Source organism: Python bivittatus, unplaced genomic scaffold (assembly GCF_059951505.1).
Source record: "Python bivittatus isolate LINGU-HERP-01145 unplaced genomic scaffold, Pbiv_v1 ctg000680_np1212, whole genome shotgun sequence".
Classification (NCBI taxonomy): domain Eukaryota; kingdom Metazoa; phylum Chordata; class Lepidosauria; order Squamata; family Pythonidae; genus Python; species Python bivittatus.
Window position 1 is genome coordinate 7,325,880 of NW_028277095.1, and position 21,685 is coordinate 7,347,564.

Below are 21,685 nucleotides of genomic sequence, written 5' to 3' on the forward strand. Positions count from 1 at the left end.
CTTTCTACAGCTGCCAGTCCTGACCTAAGAAACCCGAGTTTTTATAGCCCAAGATTTAAATTCTGTGCTTCTGTGCTGGGGGTTGGGGAGTTTACAGGAAAGAGGTTTCCTACAGGGAAGTTTGGGAGATAAACTACAGCTGATGCTCCCTCCCACCTAAAACCCTCCTGCTCTCTCTGCCTTTTTTTCTCCCAAAAAATACCTGCGCAGCCAAAGACTGAACAGCAGCACCCTCCTTTTTATCCATCTGCAAGTTTTAAAACAATTTAGATCCCAATCTCAGTTTGTCAAAAACTGCTTTATTCTGAATCAACCTTCTGGAGAACCTTCAGGTAATAAAGGAGATAACCAGCACCAACATCAGTCCATCACAGGTACCTCACCAGAAATCATAATCTTGCTTGGGTGTAAACTTGCATGGGTATCACTAAAGGGCACCGCTCACCCATGTTGCCTTTCTCCTCTTGGCTTAACTGAGATGTCCACAAATTGCTGGTGGCTTCTGAATTTTAGCTTGACGGCCACCTCCGCTTGCGATGGGTGGCAGAAGTAATTCCAGGAGACATCATCAGAATTGTAAGAACTTCCTATTTACGCTCATGATTAGAATCAGTGAAGGTGCTCATGGATTTTAACTCCAGCCGATTGTTTCGTGGAGGGACGCAGCAGAAAAATCTTCACATCACCTTGTTGCAGATGGTTCCCAGCTCATCAATTTCACACTGTACTTCATCTCCTCTCTGTCGGGACAACAGGATTACAACAGCCCTGTCCCTTAATGAATTGCAAGAACAGGTAGCACGCTCCCAGGAAGATGCAATTTCCAACACACACAGACCTCATCTACCTCAAACCTCTCTCTCCCAATGCGCACTTCAAGTCCTAAACACATAATGTAAGGCCATGCTAAAGTTTGTCCTGAAAAACAGCCCGTTTGGACTACATTTCCCAGTTCAGAACTGCATATAGGGTTGCAGGAACCAGACAGGGTTGCCTGTCTGCCCTCCCAAAATGGGGCAGTACATCACATGCAAGGGGGGTAAAGCGATTGGGAAATAAAAGATATTTCAGCGGCACTCCTAAGCACATTTTTCAGAATGGCCTTTTGCAGCCTGGCATCCTGCAGTTGGGCTGGCCTACAACCTCTGCAGGACTTGGATTATGGAGCTTCGAATGACAACTGATGTGCCATTTTGTGCTCAGAAAAGAGCAGTGGACTACTGATGTCAACACTGCAGAGGGAGAAGAAAATACAGAAATCCCAGAAATGACTCCACTCAAAACCATTCCAAGAAGGGCAGAAGACCAGAACCTTTGATGAACTAGGAACAGCAGTCACCTTGAGGAAAGTGGGGGGCTTCCGGAAAACTCCAACCCCTGGTGGTGTCCCAGTGAGGAAGACATCTCCTGGGTACAGTGTGACAAACCTGCAAAGAACATCAAGCACAGCAAGACTTAGAAAGAATTAGCAGAACAAGAACAGCCTGATGGAGAGCTAGTGGTTCAGATGTCACATCTGGACAAGAAGATCCTGCTTTAAGAGCCCTCAACTATGGAAGGTTACCTGCGGCTTTTGGGGCAGTCACTCACTCTCAGCCCAGTAATCTTTCTCACAAGATTACTGTAATGAGGGTAGAATTATGGGTGACCTCAGCTAGGTGGTGACAGCGTCTAGCTGGTCTTGAAAAACTGAACAGGGTTCTACCAGTAGATCCCACAGCTGTAAGCCAGACTGAGGTCAAAGAACCATCTCAAAGTAATGGCAATCCACTTCTGACTGTCACCAATGAAATTGCCCAGATGCATCCATAAAGTCACCAGGAATCAAGCTGACCTCAAGGAGGACTTACCTTTAACTCTTGTCAGCCACCTTGCGCTCTCAAGAAAAAGGCAAGCGGCTACAAATTCAATCAAACAATATATAACTCTGCCAAAACTGTTGAACAGCTGTAAAGACAGTAGCTTAGACCACCACAAATCCATGCTGAAGCCAGTCTGCCCCAGCTTGATGCCCTCCAGATGCGTTAGGACCGTATCTTCCCATCTTCTTGGGGAGCTATAGTTCAACATATCTGGAGGCATCGGATTGAAGGGGGTGCAATGGGCTTATGAGCAGTGGTGTCGCCAGGCCCATTCCCTAACCCTGCCCTCCTTTGCTGGAATGGGAGGCAAATGAGTTGAGCCACCATTCCATCTTCACTGCTTCTCCTCATATATCATTCAAAAAGCGTCCACGGACAGCCTGATGCCATAGCTACAGAAGGAACGGTCAAGGAACCATCCAGGACTTGGTTTGACCATCCCTGAGAGAAGTGCCTCTAGGTTACTTCCTCCTCTCGAGAATTTATTGGCTTTGCTACTCCTGGGGAAGGCAACAACATTTCCTTTTAGGAGTTCTCAGGATTTCAGCTGTCTTTACCTCAGCATATTCACAGAAATGCAGCTCCCTCAATCCCAACTATGCTGCTCATTTTATAAAACCCAAGACTTCCCAAGTGCCACATTTAGGATAAACAATAGAAAATGCAACAAATAAGCATGTGAGCTCACGGAGACATGGCTTCCTGCCTGAACTCCACAGAGGTATCTTCCAAAACTTGGCCCTGAAGGAGATCCAGGCATTCCAAATTCTGGCTAGAGACTCCTTGTGTGTAGATGGGAAAGGAGAAAATGGCGATCTGAGTCTGGCTGGGACCCTCTGCTTCTTCACCCTCTGACAATGCCTCTTATGTTGCTCTGGCACCTGCCAGTTATGTTGGACTGCAACTCCCATCCTTTCCAGCCACAAGGCCAACGGGAGGAGTTGTCCAACATATCCAAAGAGCATCGAGACTGGGGAAGGATGCTCTAGCAGAAGTAGTGGAACTTAGTGGAACTTGTCGGTGGTGGAACCCCAACCCTCTTCTGAAGGTCAAAACTGCCACCTTAACCTGGGCCTGTGCTGGGTTTTGCCCCCATGGGCGGCTTTCTTACGAGGTCACTGCAAAGAATGAGGATGGGGGCAACACTCACTGGGAAACCCATGCGACAAGCGCCTCTGTTTTGAAGATCATCTGGTTGGTGCTGCTGTTCTGGACAAGTTCACCGTTCACTCGGCAGCGGATGCCCAAATTGTGAGGATCTGGATAGGAACAGGAGAGCATAGAGCCATAAAATTAAAGGGACGTTGTTTTCCCAGAACAGGAATGTTAAAACAGAACCAAAAGAGGAAATGCACTTTCCAAACAGGACAAGAGACCTGTACGAAATCTGCACCTTTATATGTGCAAATGCAAGTATGGGAGCCTGTCATTTAAATCGGCACACAACACAAGGGGGACATCACCAGTGTGCAACTTCCAGCCATTCCCAAGCGGGCGTCCCCAGGCTCCTTGGAGTCAAGCCATGTGGGCAGCCCTCCTTCTCTGCCCTCTGGTGCCCTCCTGGCTGATCTGCACCCTTATGAGGGCTGCCCCAGGCACTGAGGGCCTCTGACCACCCAGCCCAGCAAAGATGCTTTCTGGGTCAACTGCAATGGCCCAATGAGGAGAAGCACAGCCAGGCATTTAGAAGGGAGCAGTTGCAGGAAGTGGAAGGGAAACATCCAGGCCAGGAGAGGACCCCGGAGGCCAGCCAGAAAGTGGGGAGAGAGCAGGAGAAGACCAGGCTGGGAGAAGTTGCAGGGCAGAAAAGAGGAAAGATGACTTGGCACTGTGATTCCAAGCCTCACTTTCCAATCTTAGAAAGATCATTTTTATTTGGAGATGATCCTCTGGCTTCCTCAGTATTTTGCCCACAGGATCACTTAGGTGTACAGCATGGCTGGCTGGCCAACTGATTGATGGATTAACTGAAAGCAATGGTTCTCAAGAAAGGTCCTTCTGCTCTGCTTCTCCCAGCCAAGCCAAGGGTCTCAGATGCCTACCGCACTGGCTAGATTCATTACAAAAACATCTCAGAGGACATTTTTGTGCAAAGCAGACGCCCTCTACAATGTCTTTAAATCCAGAAATGTTTCACCAGAAATTAAGCCAAGGGACAGGTATGCTTGGGTGGGTAGCTGTGTGTGTGTGTGTGTGTGTTTGTGGGTGTGGGTGTTTGGAACACTCTGTTTCTAGGAAATTGCTTACTGTCATGTTCCTCCAAAATGCATACAAAGGAGAAAGACTGAATTACATAGCGCTTTCCCCCATGCTAACCCCTCGGATCCCAATCAAGGCAGGCTCATCTTATTTATTTCTTCGCTGGTCTGCAAATTTTTTCTTGCTTCCTAAAACCAGCTGGACTCTAGGTAGCTTACAGAAATTAAGTGTTCCAAATAAAATACAAATAAAAAATGAAAATGCAATTAAAATGCAAAGCCAGATTTGTACTTTTGGGCTTGCAAGATTGATGTCAGCCTTCCCAGGTAGACCAGACAGGAAATACGACCAGATGAGCTAATTCTACTTTCTTGTAAGGCTACATTAACAGAATCTTCAAGTGTGAAAGTACAGATCTCCTGCGGTCTTCTTTACAGCCTGATCAGTTAGGGAGAATCTTTTCTGAGTTTCTTCCTCTGCCCGATATGCAGCTGTGGGTTCTCCCCCTCATCCGATTGTTCCCTAGGCAGCACCTCTTCCTCCCGTCTCCCAAGGTCATTCCCACATACCATTTCAATACCTCCTGGTAGGTGGGGACCTTCAGCAGGTGCTCCCTGGCCTGTGTAGGATGGGCAGAAACTAGAGGGGAAGGCGACCTCCACATACCCAGGCCTTACCCATACAGGTTTTCATAGGTAGCGATCAGCATCTTGAATTCCATTCAGAAACCCGCTAGTAACCAGGGCAACCTCTGTAGCAAAAGGGTAATGTGGCAGTATCAGGATTGACCGCTAAGCATGTTTCATTCCAGACCAGTGAAATGTTTGGGTGGTCTTCAAGGGCAGCCCCATGTAGAGCAAGTTACAGTCATCTAACTGAGAGGTGACAAGGCTATGAGTGACCTGTCTTCAGTGCATCCTGTTCCAGGTATGGCTGTAACTGGAGCAGGCATCTGAGTCCAGGAGGACCCTCAGATTGCAAACCTGCTTCTTTCTGGGAGAGCACACCCCCATCACAAGTCAAAAATGTGCAGTCCTGGAATTAGTTGGCATCTGAATCAACAGCCCCTCTGTCCTGTTTGGGTTGACCTCCCCCGCATCTCCAATGGGCCTGCGATGGAGTTGCATAACTGAGTATCATCAGCAAATTGATGATACTTCACCACGAACTGGCTGATGACCTCTCCCAGAGGTTTTACATAGAAGTTGAAGAGGACAGAGGAGAGGACTGAACCTTGAGGGTCTCTGTAACAAAGTTCCCAGGGGTCCAAACTCTCTCTCCCCCAACTGTCACCCTCTGGACCCACCCACTCAGGAAGGAGTGGAACCACCACAACACCATGCCTCCAACTCCAATCTCCCACTGGTGGTCCACCATATCAAAAGCTGCTGAGATATCTAGGAGGACAAGAACGGTTGTGTCACCTCCATCCAAGCTCCTTCAAAGCTCATCCATAACCACAACCAATATAGTTTCTGTTGCATGCCCAGGTCTGAACCCAGACTGCCAGGGGCCCAGATAATCCCTATCCTCCAGAGTCCCCTGCAACTGCAGCCCCACCACTTATCTTCTGCTCCAGCTTGCAAAACAAGGAGGCCCAAAGAAGGCCAGAAGAGTGACTTGCAGCTTCCAAACCTGACACGGAGTCCTTGGTGACGAGAGCTGGGCCCAGCGGGCAAAAGGTGTCAAAAGTCTTCCCTAACAGCCACTGCTTCCCGTTCCTCATCTGCCAGTCTCGGGCACTCACATCGTGGGCCACCATAAAACCAGCCACGTGGGCCATGGCATTAGATTCCTGGGGAGGAAGAAAAGGAGGCCACAAAAATATTCTACCTCAAGATTGATTGACTGATTGATTGACTGATTGATCATATTTATATAGCCGCCCATCTCATGCAAGGAGACTCTGGCATCTGTTGGGTGTCAGGGCACAGGGAGTTGGGAATCTGGGCTGGGCAGAAGCCTCCTCCCTCCCCTGCTCCACAATGGCTCTGTGGCCACGAGATGCTCGGCAGCATCTGCCCCGTCCCTTCTGTCCAGTCAGGCCAGGCTCAGAAGATCTGGTGCTTCCTACCTGTCACCCATCTGTCACCTGCCTGGTTTTGTTCCTGGGGCCCTCCTGCCCTTTCTTTGAAAAGCGCATGCATTCGCAAGACCGAAACTATTAATACAGAACTAATACTTCGATGTGAATTGCAGCGGTTCTTTTCTTATGCTATACTTCATTTCGGATGAAAAGTCAAATCATTTGATGTTTTGTAACGTGGACACCCTAAATTGCAATTAACACGGATGGAAGTTTTACTTTTCTCTTTTTTATTCCCAATACTTCAAGCTGTCTAAATAATAGAGTGTTCGTAATGTTCAACCACATTATATAAATGTGGCTGCATTGAAATCGACATTGAAATAATACAATGCTTCAAGAGTTTTAACATCACATAGAAATGTTCTTTAAAAAAGAAAAGGCACATTTTCTCATTCTCTCCTTCCTTCTCTCTTTCCCCTCCTACCTGTGATTCTGGGAGTTGATACCATTTGGAGAAGGCTAATCTAAAATAAATCAAAGTAGCAAGTGGCCAGAACTACGAACTCATGCCGGAGGCCCTCTGTGACATTTATTTTCATCCCATTCTCACTCGGTTTGATCAAAGCTTTTGATTTCTTCTTTCAAAAGAGAAGAGAATCCGGGTGACATTGTCCTAGGTCCAGCGAGATATTCCTGAATGAATGTACGGATAAAACAGCCAAGGGGTATTTATAAGCATCCTGTCTTTTATGGCATACTTCTCTCTCCAGCACCCTTTGAAGACCAGCTGTTCATTCTCCACAACATTTTCACCACAAAGGCAAAAGAAAATTAGAAAATTTCTCCTTCCGCTGGAGAAATTCAGGCAATGCCTTCGCCCAGTTTTTCTGCCAATAAATTCAGCTGAAATGTATTGGCAGAAATAAATTTTTGAAAGCAGTTTTGCACCCAACTCTGCTTATAAAACATCAAGACAGTATCAAACTGGACAATAACAGAATCGATAAGCAGAGAGGACCCTCCTTTCCTGCTTCTTTCAAAGGTCCCTTCCAACACTATGATTCCACGACCAATGGCTTCAGTGGGACTAACAATAAAGCCTCGGAGCAGAACCAAAACGGTCTTAAGCCCCACCTCCAATCTCCCAAGCCCCACCGCTTCCTTTGGGGGGCCTGGGAGACTCTCCCATTCCTTCCTTCTTGCCAGCATATCTGGATCTAGTCTCTACCTTCTAACTTAGCCCTGGTTTTGCCCTGGCCATCAACAAGATGGTGCGGCTTGGCCACCTCGCCATCTGACTCCAAGGGGCTGACCCTGTTAGGATTTAGAGACCACGGCAAAGTCCTTCAGCATGCTGTGAGATGTCTGACCTTCCAGTCATCCCAGCTGAAGCATTAATGAGACTGAAGCCCTGTGTCTTAAGTCTTGGGGAGAAAGTAGAAAGTGCTGGAGAATGAGAGAACCCCACTGGTCTTTTGTTCCATCCAGGGCCAACTAGATGCTCATCAGAAGGAGCACATGGGGCCATAGCACGCTCCCCCATGCATCCAAGCCCTAAATGTCTTTGCATGCCTTCATTCTACATCTGCTTGTCCTTCCTCTCTTCCCTTTCACTTGTCTGCTCATCATGACCAATTAGACCAAACCGCTCCAAGGGCATGGAGACCTTTCTCTTTTCAAGTTAAAAGATGCCTCAGAGCTCCAAGGCCACTAACAATGCTGACAGAGGACAACAGGCCTTTGGATTTCTCCTTATTCAGCTGCAATCCTCTCTGTACCTTTAAGGAAGAAATAGCACGAATTTACTCCCATGCAGACACATTCAGGGCCACACTACGGCTCTCCTTACGCTGGAGAGTGGCTAAACTGAAGGGAGACAAACATCATCAAGGCTACTTTCTAACGCCAACTCTCAGCTGCTCCCTGCCAACTTCTGAGTTACCTGGATGTGTTTTCCTTTCTTCCCAATGACAAAGGCCAGCTCAACTTCCCAGTCAATTTCCTAGAAGAGGAAACACACAAGGATGAGCCTCTGGCTTGCTGCCCAAAGGGCCAAGGGACTCCAGAATGGCCGCAGAGGACCATCCACCCCATTTCTGTCCCACCACCTGTTGCAGGAGAGTGTGTCCATGGCAAGGGGGTGTCCAAGGTGAGCTAAGGTAGAAACAGCCCAGGGAATAATACAAGCCAGGGGAGAAGCACCTCAACAGTCCTGCTGATGCAAATTATTTAGATTTTTAAGTAATAGTATAGCTGTAATGCTGCAAGGGGTGTAAACAATAACAAGGACATTCACACTTAATTTTATAACATCCACTGTTCTGCAGAAAAAGAATCTCTTGAAAATACAGGTAGTCCTCACCTAACGCCCATGCCAGGGACTGGAAAATTGGTTGTTAAGTGGGGTGGTCATTAAGCAAGTCACCACGTGACCAGACCCAGCTTTATGACCTTTTTTATGATGGTCGTTAAGTGAATCGCATGGTTGTTAAGTGAATCCAGTTTCCCCAATGGACATTTTTGGCTGGAATTCACTTAATAACATGATTTGCTTAATGGCTGTTGTAAAAAAGGTTGCAAATCATGATCACGTGACCGCAGAGGGTGGTCCAATGGTTTGCAATGGTTGTAAGTGCAAGTACAGGTCATAAAGCACTTCTTCCAAGGCCGTTGTAACTTCGAACTGCCGTTAAATGAACGGTCGTTAAACGAGGACTACCTGTATTGTCTGCCATAGAAAAAGACTGGAGGCTGCACAGGTAAGGCATGTAAAACAGGGACCAAAGATTGGGTTGCGTAGTCATGGCTGCCATCTTGACTTTGTTGACACACACAGAAAGACCCCGTGGAGCCCCCGAGCAAGAGGTAGGAGACTTAACTCATTTCTGTGAGTTCATCCTATTCAAAATAATGGAAAAGGGTGAGCAATCCACAACTATCAGCAGTCCCCAGCATTCCAGTTTGGCAGGAAAAGGCTAATTTTCAGCAGCAGAATTCTTTTCTTTTTAAAAATAATGGTGGGAGAGGCCTCTGGAAGGTAAACTGCTCCTATTTCAACCCTTGAAACCCCTATAAGCCCTCTCCTTGCCTGAAATCACATTCTTTTGCCACCAAAATCCAGCAGCACAATTATCAGCTGGTTTGGAAGGACCAAGGGGTACAGAGGGGCCAGAACAGGAGACCTTTGCCCCTGAGACTTTCCATTCTCGTTCCCAACCGTAAACCCTACCTCCCCATCCGAAGAAGGTCCAAAAACCTTCTTCAGGTGGATGGGAAACAAGCCGAGGCCTCCAATCCAAGGGAGGCTGTCTAGGGGTGGGAGGAGATGGTCGTCCAGATGGAGGGATTTGCAACTTTGATCGGAAATTTGTTTTCATAGGCAATGTTGGCTAAGATTTTAGATGTACTTACTGGAAACATTTGTTTTGGGTTTTTTTTATCCCTTCAAGTTAGCTTTGATTCCTGGCAACTGGAAAAGTCCCTGCAGTTTTCTTGGTAACATTTTTGGAAGTGGTTTGCCCTGGCCTTCTTCTTCCTGGGGTTGAGAGAGAGGGACTGGCCCAAGGTCACCCAGCTGGCTTTGTGCCCAAGATGGGACTAGAGCTCATGGTCTCCCTGTTCCTGGTCCAGCTCCTTCACCACTAGATCAGATTGACTCTCATACTGACTTTGAGTCATACTTGACTCCTGGTGACCTACATGGGCATGTCTCTAGAGTTTTCTAGGCAGCATTTTTAGAAGTGACTTGCCCTGGCCTTCTTCCTAGGGCTGAGAAAGAGGGACTGGCCCAAGGTCATCTGGCTGGTTTCATGCCTACAATGGAACCAGAAGTCACAGTCTCCCTGTTCCTAGTCACCACTACACCAAAGTTGCAAACTCCCTTTTCTGACTATTTTAGACACCATTTGGTATGTATACAAAAAACAGGTGGAAGGACCCATCCCAGCTTCTGCCTGCCACATTGCTTCTCCCTACCTCCTGGAAGCCATATCAGGTAGACCATTCCCACCACTTCTCTGAAAGGACCCAGCTTGCAAACAGACTCACGTTGCTCTCCGCCGGGTGAATAATGGCATCATAAGGTCCCACAATGGAACTGGGGAACTTGCTGAAGATGATTGGCTCCTTGGGGATCTTGACATTCTGCTCCAGGCAGTGGTCCACGTAGTTCATGCCAACACAGATCACTTTATCTGGGTTGGTGATGGGAGCCAAGAGGGTCAGTTCAGACCGGGGCAGAGAAGGACAGCCAGATTGCTGTGCTCTGTGGAAGGAGCTCAAAAACATCAATGCCTTCAAACAGGGGCTGCAGGACAACCACAGATGGTACAAGAAACTGCTCTTCTGAATGTGGTAGATGGGGTTAGAAGGATCTTGGCTTTCCCAAAATCTACCAAATGTGCTTCACTGTAAGAAACAACACAACAAATGCAGGATGTGGCCCTTCTCCTTCATCTCTCCCCTCCTGTGGAATGCAGTCCTTCAAGAGATGCCTCTGATCCTCTCTGTCTTAGGAGAGCAGCTAAGACCCATCTCTTCCGCCAAACCTTTGGAGCCCAATCATTTTATTCCTCCCAGCATGATTTCCATGTCTCATTTTGCACATCCAGTTTTCTATTTTGCACATTCATTTTCTTCTGTAGCCTTTCTGCTTATTTTGAACAGGAAGGCAGCATAAAATTCAAGTATAATGGACTTCCATTTTCACCGCATTAAGGAGAAAGGCAAGATCTGCATATCCTGAATGATAATATGAAACTTCTCTCAAACCTACTGCACTAATCCCGAGAAGGGTTCCCTCTCTTCAGCCTGGACTCCAGGGTTACTTGCTGGAAACCCATCAGAGTGGTGCATCATGGATGACGTGAATCAGAAGCGTCCACGTGAAATGGTCCAAAAGGTCACGATGGCAATGATGCAATCAAAGCTCTGCCTGGTTTTTGTGTGCTCTGGTCACACCGTCATGGCTGCCATTTTGACTTCTTGGACCACATCCTGTAGACATCCCTGGTGTAACTGAAGATTGTGATATTTCTACAGAGTTGCACTAGTAAGGAACTTACAGTACCTGCTCAACAGGTAGGAAGGGCAGAAATTTGTGTAACAAGCTCCATTTCAGCCGGAAGGCTAAGCTACAGACCTTTCCAAAAAGGTGACTTTGGAAAGGGGTCTGTAGATGAAGCTGGGAATATGGGCAAGGCTTCCAAGGAGCATCCCAGAGGGGTTTCTTCTCCCCACACTTCCCTTCCCGTCTCTCCAGCTTCATCCTCTACTCCCTGCCACCTTAAAAGTTCTGGCAGCCTTGCAACTGAGACCTTTCTTCTTCATCCCCTGCTTCTCCTCTGGACCAGCCAGTAGTTCCATTCTCACATACCTTCTGGCAACTGCAAGCGCTGGCTCCCCTGCCTCCAGGAATTCTCGCAAGGTCTTGGGCAAGGATGCGTCAAAAGCGTTCAGGTCAACCACACTGCCGCCATCTCGCTCCTCCAGCCCAATCCGGGGCTCGGTTGCTGACCCTTTGGCATGGAACTGAACCAGCCTCATGGCCCCGCGCAGCTGGGAAATCCCCCTGCAACCTACGTTCTTCCAAGCCCAGCTCAGCTTGAGGGCCAAAGGAAGAACCCCTGGCAGTGGACACCGCATCCAAACCTGAAGAGAACCCAAAGGGGGCTCTTAGAAAGTGGTCCTGGGGTCTCCTGGCCCTCCCTCTGTTCTCACGTGTGTTTCTTCCCTTTGCTTCAGGGCAGCCTCCACAGCACGGCTTACTCCACTTTTATCCCCACGACCACCACACTCTTAGGTTGAGAAAAAGCGGTTGTCCCAAAGCCACCCAGGAGCTTCCACAGCTGACGATGGGCTTGAACGCCAGTTCTAGGCCAACAGCTGAACCTCTCCATCACACTAGCGTTCCTTCAACTGCCCTGACTCTACTAGTAGTCCCTTCTAAATCGTCTCCTGGGCTCGGCGGTCTAGTTCGGCCCTGCGTGTTGTGCAAACATAACCAGTATCAGAGTGAACCATGGTCTGCCAATTGTGGTTGGTCAAGAAACTTTGGCTCTGTGTGGCGTGTCAACCCAAGGCAGAGCAGGGTAGGGGGCAAAGTTCCATCTGAGAACATCAGAAATATGCTTTGAGAGTCCTCTCTGTGGTATACAGAGTTGTGTTTCTCAACCTTGGCAGCTTGAAGATGGTTGGACTTCAACTCCCAGAATTCCCCAGCCAGCCATGCTGGCTGGGGAATTCTGGGAGTTGAAGTCCACCCATCTTCAAGCTGCCAAGGTTGAGAAACACTTTTTTTCCAGAGTTGGGCTGCAAAACCCCAGGTGCAGAAGGCAGGACTACCCCGTTCCCTTCTGGGAACGTCAACTGCTGCTACTTTTTTTGAAGAAAACAAGTTTCTAGTCCTCGTGGTGGCCAAGGAAGGCGTCAAAGAGCGGGATCCATCCCTGGTGGGAGGAAGCATCATGCAATTCCAGGAAGGCGGGATAAAACGGACCCCAACTTTTCCTTTCGCGCAGAAAAACGAGCCGCTCCCCACGAACGAGCGTTTGCAATGGGTGCATTTTTCCACCCCTCCCTTTCCTTACAGGGCAAAGTGCATGGAGAAAAAAATGACCTTGAGGAAGGGCGAGGCGAGGAAAACAAAAGGGGGGGGGTGTTTAAATCCTTATTCGACCCCCTCCCCAACTTGTTGAAGCTTGAAGATGGGTGGACTTCAGCAGGACCCCCGTTTGGCTGGCTTGCAACAGTCCCGGGTCCGCCCCTGTTTCTGCAGCGGGAGCTTCAGCTGCAATCTGGGGGGACGCTGCACGCACCCCAGCCTGGGTGGGGGGAGACCTGGGTCCGTGCGCCGCCGCTCCCCACGTACCTGCGAGCCGCCGGGAGGAGAAGCCGCAGCGGGACGCCCGAGCGCACTGCTGCATCAGCTTTCGCCAGCCAGGCGGACTACAGTTCCCAGGTATCCCCGCGGCGCGTGAAGCCGGAAGAGCGTTCCGTCGGAGGCTTTCCGGGGAGTGGACGCGGGAGATAGGAAATGCAGAGGGGACCTGCTTCTTTGGCGGGAGGCTTTCAAAGCGCGTGCATCGAAGGCACCCTCCAGTAATAGACGGCTGCAGTCGGAGTCAGAAAACGGCCTCTGTATAGCACAAAACAAAAATAATAAATAATAATAAATGAAATAATAAAAAATAAATGAAATAATAAAAAATAAATGAATATATAAATATATAGTTGCTTTGCTGAGGCTTCCTGAAGCAATCACAGGGCACCACGCTGCAAACCTTGCAATGGGGGTTCGCATTTTGCTTGAACCCAGCCGTGGGTTTTTAAAAGTTTTCCAAAGCGTCACAGTTTAGGACCCGCTATGAACCCCTGTTGGGATGGCACCCAAGAAGTGGGTTTTCTCCTTACCCTTTCCTCTAATGTACTGTTTCTCAACCTTGGCCGCTTTAAGACGTGTGGACTTCAACTCCCAGAATTCCCCAGCCAGCCATGGTTGGGGGCTCCACAGTCTTAAAGGGGCCAAGGTTGAGAAACACAGCTTTATGGCATTAAACAGAATTCTGCCGTAGAGACCGATCGTGTAGAGCAGCGCTTCTCAACCTCAGCAAGTTTAAGATGTGTGAACAACTCCCAGCTGGGGAATTCTGGGAGCTGAAGTCCACCCATCTTCAAGCAGCCAAGGTTGAGAAACACTGGTGTAAAGTAAACACTAGTTCTGTGTACTGTAGTTTTATTTCTCGCCCCTTCCTTTGCTTTTTCTTATAAAAATAGCCATGGATGATGATGATGATGATGATGATGATGATGATGATGATGATGATGATGATGATGATTTTTTGCAGTCTAACGGCGTTGTTTGAACAATCAGACTGTGCTAAACAGAATTTTAGAATGCAAAGAGACTGGTTCAGCCTGCCTGAGCTTCCTGCCTGGCTCTGCTTGATTCTCCCAGGAACCCTGATTGGCTCCCTGCCACCTGTATGAGCCGGCGACGCCCAGCCTGTCTTGGAGGAAGCCACTGCAAGTCCTGGGAATTGAAGCCCACCCATCTTCAAGGGGGCAGGTGGAGAAACCCTGCTGGGGATCAAAGGTGGATTCTTAGCCAAGGTGGGTGGAGGAAGACAGGTGGGGAATTTGCCTGGAGGAGGCTGAACGAAGTCTGGTCTCTCCCCCCCCCCCCCATCCCTCTCTTACAATCTCACCCAGGCTGGGGGCGGCTGGCGCCTTGGTGCCGCTCCCTGAGAGACGGGATACACTTATTCTTGGATCTATTTATTTTCTATTCATGAATAGTAATTGCAATTTTGTAGTTTTAATTGATTTTAACCGTTTGGTAAACCACCCAGAGCCATTTCGACAGGATGGGCGGTGACAAGTTTGATAGATAGATAGATAGATAGATAGATAGATAGATAGATAGATAGATAGATAGATAGATAGATAGATAGATAGATAGAATCTCTATCACCTATCATTTATCTATCATCTATCTATTATCTATCTATCCATCCATCTCTATCTATCATCTATTATCTATCATCTATCTATCCTCCATCCATCCATCCACCTATTATCTCCATCCATCCATCCATCCATCCATCCCTATCTATCCATCCATCCATCCATCCATCCATCCCTATCTATCTATCCATCCATCCATCCATCCATCCATCCCTATCTATCTATCTATCTATCTATCCATCCATCCATCCATCCATCCATCTCTATCCATCCATCCATCCATCCATCCATCCATCTATCCCTATCTATCCATCCATCCATCCATCCATCCATCCATCCATCCATCTCTATCTATCCATCCATCCATCCATCCATCCATCCATCCATCCATCCATCCCTATCTATCTATCTATCCATCCATCCATCCATCCATCCATCTCTATCTATCCATCCATCCATCCATCCATCCATCCATCCATCCATCCATCTCTATCCATCCATCCATCCATCCATCCATCCATCCATCTCTATCCATCCATCCATCCATCCATCCATCTCTATCTATCCATCCATCCATCCATCCATCCATCTCTATCCATCCATCCATCCATCCATCCATCCATCTCTATCTATCCATCCATCCATCCATCCATCCATCTCTATCCATCCATCCATCCATCCATCCATCCATCCATCTATCCCTATCTATCCATCCATCCATCCATCCATCCATCCATCCATCCATCCATCTCTATCTATCCATCCATCCATCCATCCATCCATCCATCCATCCATCCATCCCTATCTATCTATCTATCCATCCATCCATCCATCCATCCATCTCTATCTATCCATCCATCCATCCATCCATCCATCCATCCATCCATCTCTATCCATCCATCCATCCATCCATCCATCCATCCATCCATCCATCCATCCATCCATCTCTATCCATCCATCCATCCATCCATCTCTATCTATCCATCCATCCATCCATCCATCCATCTCTATCCATCCATCCATCCATCCATCCATCCATCCATCCATCCATCCATCCATCCATCATCTGTCTTTCCGTCCGTCCGTCCCTATCCAATCCAGTCCAAGCCAATCCGGGGAGCCGCGAGACTCTTAGCGCCCCCTGGTGGCCGCCCGGCGCGCCGAGGGAGCGGTTCGCGGGGCGCCGCGGAGGGCGGGGCCGCGGGCGGCGCTGGGGGCCGGAGGGGCGCGGGGGAGGGCCCCGGGGCCCCTCCCTGGAGGGCAGCCCCGCCGCCCCGGCCCTCCGAATCGGGGGCAGCGCCGGCGTGGGAGGAGGCTGCGGCCGCGCTGCGCTGCGCTGCGCTGCCCCGCCTTCCTCCTCGGCGCCCGCCGAGATCCAGCAACAACCCTGCGAGGGAGGCCGGGCGGGAGGGGCGCCCCGGGCGCGGCGCGGCTGAGCCCCGAAGCGGGTGGCTCGCCCCCCGCGCCCCCCTGCACCGCGCCCTCCTTCGCTGGGCGACACGGAGGTCGGGCTGCAACCTGGCCGGGGTCGCAAGAAGCCGAGATGCGCGGGCGGTAACCCGGTCGCCCTTTTGCAGAAGCTCCAGTGCAGCGTTTCTCCGCCTGGGGAACTTGAGGAGGGGCGGACTTCCACTCCCAGAATTCCCCAGCCAGCCTTGAGTTCCCAGCCAGCCTCAAGTTCCCCAGGCGGAGAAACGCTGCTGTAGCGGCTCCCAGTTTTCTTCCCATTTGTACTGTGGCATCCTTAACTTTTGCACCGGGTGACGGCTCGACCTCCTGTTTCTCAGCCTCAGCATCTTTAAGAGCTGTGGACTGCAACTCCCAGAATTCCCCAGCCAGCATGCATGGACTTTAACAGATTCCTCAGAGGGGAGTCGAAGTCTACCCCCGTCAAACTTGCCCAGATTGAGAAGCACTGCTTTTTGATGGAAATCTGATTAATACGATGAAGAAATCGTGTTTCTCGACCTTGGCCGCTTTAAGAGATGCTGCACTGGTGGATTCTGGGAGTTGAAGTCCAGCTATCTTAAAGTGGACAAGGTTGAGAAATACTGCCGTAAAGACACGGCCAGGAACACCTGACCTTCAGGATTCCCTACTGAGCACCTACAACTCTCAGAAGGTAAAGCAGGGGGGGAAAGTTACTCTGCCCCCCATCCTTTCCCTATATATGTGGCTTATTATATATCTTGTAACTGCACCTACTGTACTCTCAAGAGTTCTGTAACTGTGACTCAGGGGCAGCTCTACACTTTATCTATCTCTATGGCTGTATGAGGCGAAAGCCACGATCACAACTACGCATGCGCACTGCTTTCTGTAGTTCCTCCGAGCAAGAGAAGACTGCAATTCCCGGCATCCTCCTCTTTCTTCGTTCCCTCGGGCTCCCCCAAGCGGAAAGCCGCGCTGTTGTAAAAGGAGGTTGAAAAGGAGTGGAAAGTCCGGGTCTGTTGCCCAGTCGGCGCTCTCGCAATTTCCCCACCGTCATCCCTGAGCAGCTGTAATTGCTCCCGAGAGAACGTCCGAATGCAGTTCATGGCAAGCCCTTGCAAAGGGATGCGCGTTGGTGCAAAACGTTGCAAGCGTCGCTTGGGCTGCGTTCGTGCAACCGCAGACTCGGGTGGACAAAAGACAGTGGCCGTGCTGGGGCGAGCATGCTATGTGGGAATGGCCCGATTCACACACAGGCTGAACCACAAGCACTCCATCTCTGCCCATGCTCACGTGTGAACCCAGCCAAGGAGGTTGGGGTGGAAAGGACCATCTCTGCAGGGGGGTTTTTAGGTCATTCAGTGGCTTCCAACTCCTGACCTGTTGGACATCATTAACTTTGCCAGGATTGTCTGTCGGTGGCGGCTTCGTGGAGATCCTACAAGCTGCTGCTTGCGCCATCAAGGACAGGAGGTCTTCTGCTGGCCTCCCTTGAGACTTTTTCATGCCGTCAGATGGGTCTTCTCCGAGGCTCCTACCTTCTCCTTGCGTGTCCAAAATATTTAAGCTTTAGCTTCGTTTTCAGCCCCTTCCGGGGTAAAGTCTGGTTTTACTTCATCTAGTCTTGTATGATTTGTCCTTCTCGTGGTGTCTCCAGCCAAGTTCTCCACCACACGTTGGTCAAGAGGTCTCACCAAGAGACCTGCCCCCTCTTAACTTAATGCAGTGTTTCTCAACCTTGGCAGCTCGAAGATGTGTGGACTTCAACTCCCAGAATTCCCCAGCCAGCATGGCTGGCTGGGGAATTCTGGGAGTTGAAGTCCACACATCTTCGAGCTGCCACGGTTGAGAAACACAGCTTTATGGTATTAATCAGAATTCTACCATAGAGAACTATCACGTAGACCAGTGCTCTAAACCTCAGCCACTTTAAGATGTGTGGCCTTCAACTCCCAGCTGAGGAAATCTGGGAGTTGAAGTCCATGCATGCTGGCTGGGGGACTCTGGGAGTTGAAGTCCACCCATCTCCAAGCAGCCAAGGTTGAGAAACACCGATGTCATGAGTGCGCAATCGAGACAAACTCTCCAATACAATCCCCCGCCCTGGGAATATGCTGTGCCTTTGCACACAGTGGTTGGGCTCGTGCAACACGCTTACCCCTAACCCCGGGTGAAGAAGCCACAGTTCTTGGGCCTATAGAACAAGCCCAAGTGCCAGAAGAAACACTGAGCCATGCACGATCTAAGTACGTTGCATGAACCCAGCAGGATCGGACCCGGTGGAGATTATTCAGGAAAGGAATCTTGGAGTCAGCTCAACAGGAATGTTATCCTAGTGCAGAGCTGTCTACAGGGGAGGTCATAAAAGAGGTCATAAAAGTCATGTCTACAGAGGTCATAAAAGTCAAAATGGCAGCTACAACTGCATGAGCCAGCTGGAGACTTTGGGCTAGTCGCTCTTTCTCAACCCAACCCACCTCACAGGGTTGTTGTTGTGGGGAAAATAGGAGGCAGGACTATTCGGTATATTCGCCACCTTGACTTATATATACAAAAGGGGATTTAAAAAATTTCATAATAAATGATAATCATTGAAGCTCCAATGTGTCTGCAACAACGCCTTTAAAAAGGAGCCAGTCTTCATGCAGTCAAGGCCACCATTTTGACTTTTCTGACTCTCCTGCCAGTGCTCTTGAGTGGAGGAAGACTGTTGCTCTCCTCCCTCTTTGTGATTTTCCTAAACTCCAGGTGTGTGAGCAGAATCCATCCAGGGGTTGGACTAGGTGACCCTTGTGATCCCTTCCCATGGACAATGTATGATTCTGTGGCTAAACCCAAAGGAATCAAGAGATGGGGCTTTGCGCAGTAGCCTGGTTCACCCCGCATATCATGTGGCTAATTTAGTTCAGATTTAGTTATGGTGGCTTGTTCACCACAAGATACGCTTAGCATGTTGTAAGAATACAGATAAAACCCGGGACTTTATGTTTTTTGGACTGCAAACAGAACGATCACCCTCTGGGGAAGGAAAGAAGCCCCTCATTTCCAGAAGTTTAACGCATCTGTTCTAGCAGTTACTTTCATGACCCCCAACTCTCGTACCCGGGAGGTAGCATTGCTGCATTTATCTAAAAGGGAACCCTTTTTCACGTTTAAGCTTATGTTTGCCCAGAGCACATAAATATGTTCTGCTTTGCAAAGACGGTCTTAAATGCTTCAGCGTCTTCCTTTTGCAAACTCGTGGCAAGCCCCCAAAAAACCAGCCGAGCTCAACCAGGTCCCCTGTAGACCCCCAGAGGGCCAACTGGCGATGGTGGGAACTGGAGGGCAACACCTGTGGACGGGAGAAGAGAAACAGCAGGGGCAGAAGCTTCTTCGATGTTTCCTACATTTATTTTATTAAAATAGACAGTGGCGGAATCTCACAGAGAACAAGAACCCGGGGCTGCTTCGCCCCAAAGGGAGGTTTTGGGGGATGCTGGCTACCAGTCATGCGGCCATTCCTTAAGCTGGGCACCGGGGCTGCTTGGAGGGCAAACTTGCAACGTCCTGATGGGTTCGGGGATGGACAGGAGAGGACGATGCAAGCTGGCTGGCCCTGGGAGACCCTAACTGGCCCAAGGTGACTGGAGCACCCAGGCAAGACAGTGAGAGAGAAAGAGGGGCCAGGAGCCACCATCGGTGGTACCCAGAACTTGAGAAAAAAGGAATTTTGGAATCTGACATGGAGAAAGAAGAAAGGGGTAAGTCCCCTTTCCAGTGCCAAGGGAGAACATCTCAGGGCCATGATTTTTGTTTGGCCAATGAGGATATGAATTTGTTTGGCCTTCCAGATCAGTGTTTCTCAACCTTGGCCACTTGGAGATGGGTGGACTTCAACTCCCAGAATTACCCCTAACCCCGGGTGGCTGGGGAATTCTGGAAGTTGAAGTCCACCCATCTTCAAGTGGCCAAGGTTGAGAAACACTGTTCTAGATTATCTTGTTTTGGAGCATTGCCAAAGGAAACACCATTTGCCATTTTTCATTTCTAAACTGGGATTAGTTTCCTAGAAATCCACTATGGGCCCCACGCGAAGCTGGTTTTCTTTTCAGCTGAGCGTTTTCTCTTTCCTTGGAAGTTTCTGGTGGCCACCTGAGTAGATCACACACAGGGCTTCTTCCTTCTCTCCCTTGTTTTGTACTGTAATTTAATCCGTATAGGCATGCACTGATGTACATCATCGCTTATAAACACATCTAGAAAGATGAATGGCCTCTCAGTGTAGAGCAATCCATCCTCTCTAGGGCCACCTAGAGCTCCATGTTCCAGCCATGGGAGGTTCTGATGTTTCTGGAAATCCAGAACATTCTGCTTTCCTGCTAGAATGCACCAGTCCAGATGTTCCAGAGGTGGTTCGTCTTTTTCTGGAAGTGAAACTAGTCAGAAGCCATCTAAATCTGGAAAATTACAAGCCCACCAGGAATGATGCGCTCTAGGAAAAGCAACCAGGAATTCCAAAGAACATCAGAAGGTTCCAGGTCCAGAATTCAGAGTTTTGTCCATCTGCACACTGAGTTTCCTATAAGTCTTCTCTCCACCAACTCTACACAAATCCTAACAATCCATGATCAGATCAGTCAACGGAGAAGTTTCCTGGAGGAAAGAAAACTTGAAAATAGACTAGATGTCCTACTGGATCATATATAAGTTCAGATATATGTGTAGTCCTACCTTCCACCAGCACATGACTGCAGGCATGCTCCATCATTCAAAGGAAGTGGCACCTTTGGCATTTTGAAGGCAGGTTATGGGTCCACAATGGCAGCCAGAAGAACTTGGCTGTTTCCAAAGTGTTTGCTGTGCTGCGCAAGGCCAGTCATGCCACCGTATTTAGAAGAAGGCAAACTATGGGGTTTAGTTGCTCAGGCACTTCCTGCCACACCCAACTTTACTTTTCCTTTTATTTTCTAAGCAAGGGACACTCTCCAAAGAAACTGGGTCACAGTCAACCACCTTTCCGCCACCTCCTCCAATCCTTATGGGCCCACTCATTTCATTCTTGGAAATAGGGATGATATCAGGCAATGCTGCTTGGGGGCGCCGCATGCCAACCTCCCCTGATTGGTTTCCACGAAAGAATATTTAAAATAAAGAGGCAAATGAGGGAGGGAGGATGTTCATTGCCAAAAGATGCGCCCTTGGGATTCACTGGGGTCCTCCACAATTTCCAGACTGCGTGTGCCAACCAGGGGGGTCCACAGAGGAGGGCCAGAAAAGTCCAGGTGGCAGTTGTGACCTGACGGTCAAAGAGGCAGGGTTTTGACTTTGTGGTTGCAACCGCCATCTTGACTGTGTTGACCCTCCCATGGGTACTCCTGGTGCCAAGGCAGTTGGCTAAAACGGAGCTCCGAATGAACACTAGTAAGCATCCCCGCCCCCGCCCCCAACGATGCCATCACTCAGTCACTGAATCTGCTTCTGAAGAGGAGAAGGTGATTACTGAGAAAATCATCCCGGGGTGGCCTTGTAATGCCCCCCTCCCAGCCACGTTAGGATGACGCACTCAGCCCGCATTAGTTCTCGTAAACGTGGGTCTGCATGGCACGCTGTCGCTCTGCCGAAAACTCAACCCAGGGCTGAGTCTGCATAGCGCGCTTAGCAAAAATGCAGTGGGCTAGTTCGGGATTCAGCGCACGGGGGAAGCAGATGGCCCTTTTGG

General features: G+C 49.3%; 1 protein-coding gene across 1 annotated transcript; it reads right to left on the bottom strand.

Annotated features, from left to right (window-relative positions):
• Nucleotides 1–279: 279 nt before the first annotated feature.
• LOC103058553 (oxaloacetate tautomerase Fahd2a, mitochondrial) lies at nt 280–13,115 on the bottom strand. The gene is made up of 8 exons (XM_007436359.4): nt 12,959–13,115; nt 11,465–11,739; nt 10,138–10,354; nt 8,033–8,092; nt 5,697–5,856; nt 3,013–3,121; nt 1,340–1,427; nt 280–740 (listed from the first exon to the last, which is right to left on the bottom strand). The coding sequence occupies exons 2-8, from the start codon at nt 11,731–11,733 to the stop codon at nt 678–680; spliced, it is 966 nt and encodes a 321-aa protein (XP_007436421.1). The 5' UTR covers nt 11,734–11,739; nt 12,959–13,115; the 3' UTR covers nt 280–677.
• Between the last annotated feature and the right edge of the window lie 8,570 nt (nt 13,116–21,685).

What these genes read in the sequence shown, in the direction of transcription:
- LOC103058553 (XM_007436359.4), bottom strand. Translation starts at nt 11,733, where the DNA reads ATGCGGTGTCCACTGCCAGGGGTTCTTCCTTTGGCCCTCAAGCTGAGC. An exon ending in TTCACCCGGCGGAGAGCAAC is followed by an intron (nt 8,093 to 10,137) that starts GTGAGTCTGTTT and finishes TTCCTCTTCTAG; the next exon opens with GAAATTGACTGGGAAGTTGA. An exon ending in AGAAAGGAAAACACATCCAG is followed by an intron (nt 5,857 to 8,032) that starts GTAACTCAGAAG and finishes CTTCCTCCCCAG; the next exon opens with GAATCTAATGCCATGGCCCA.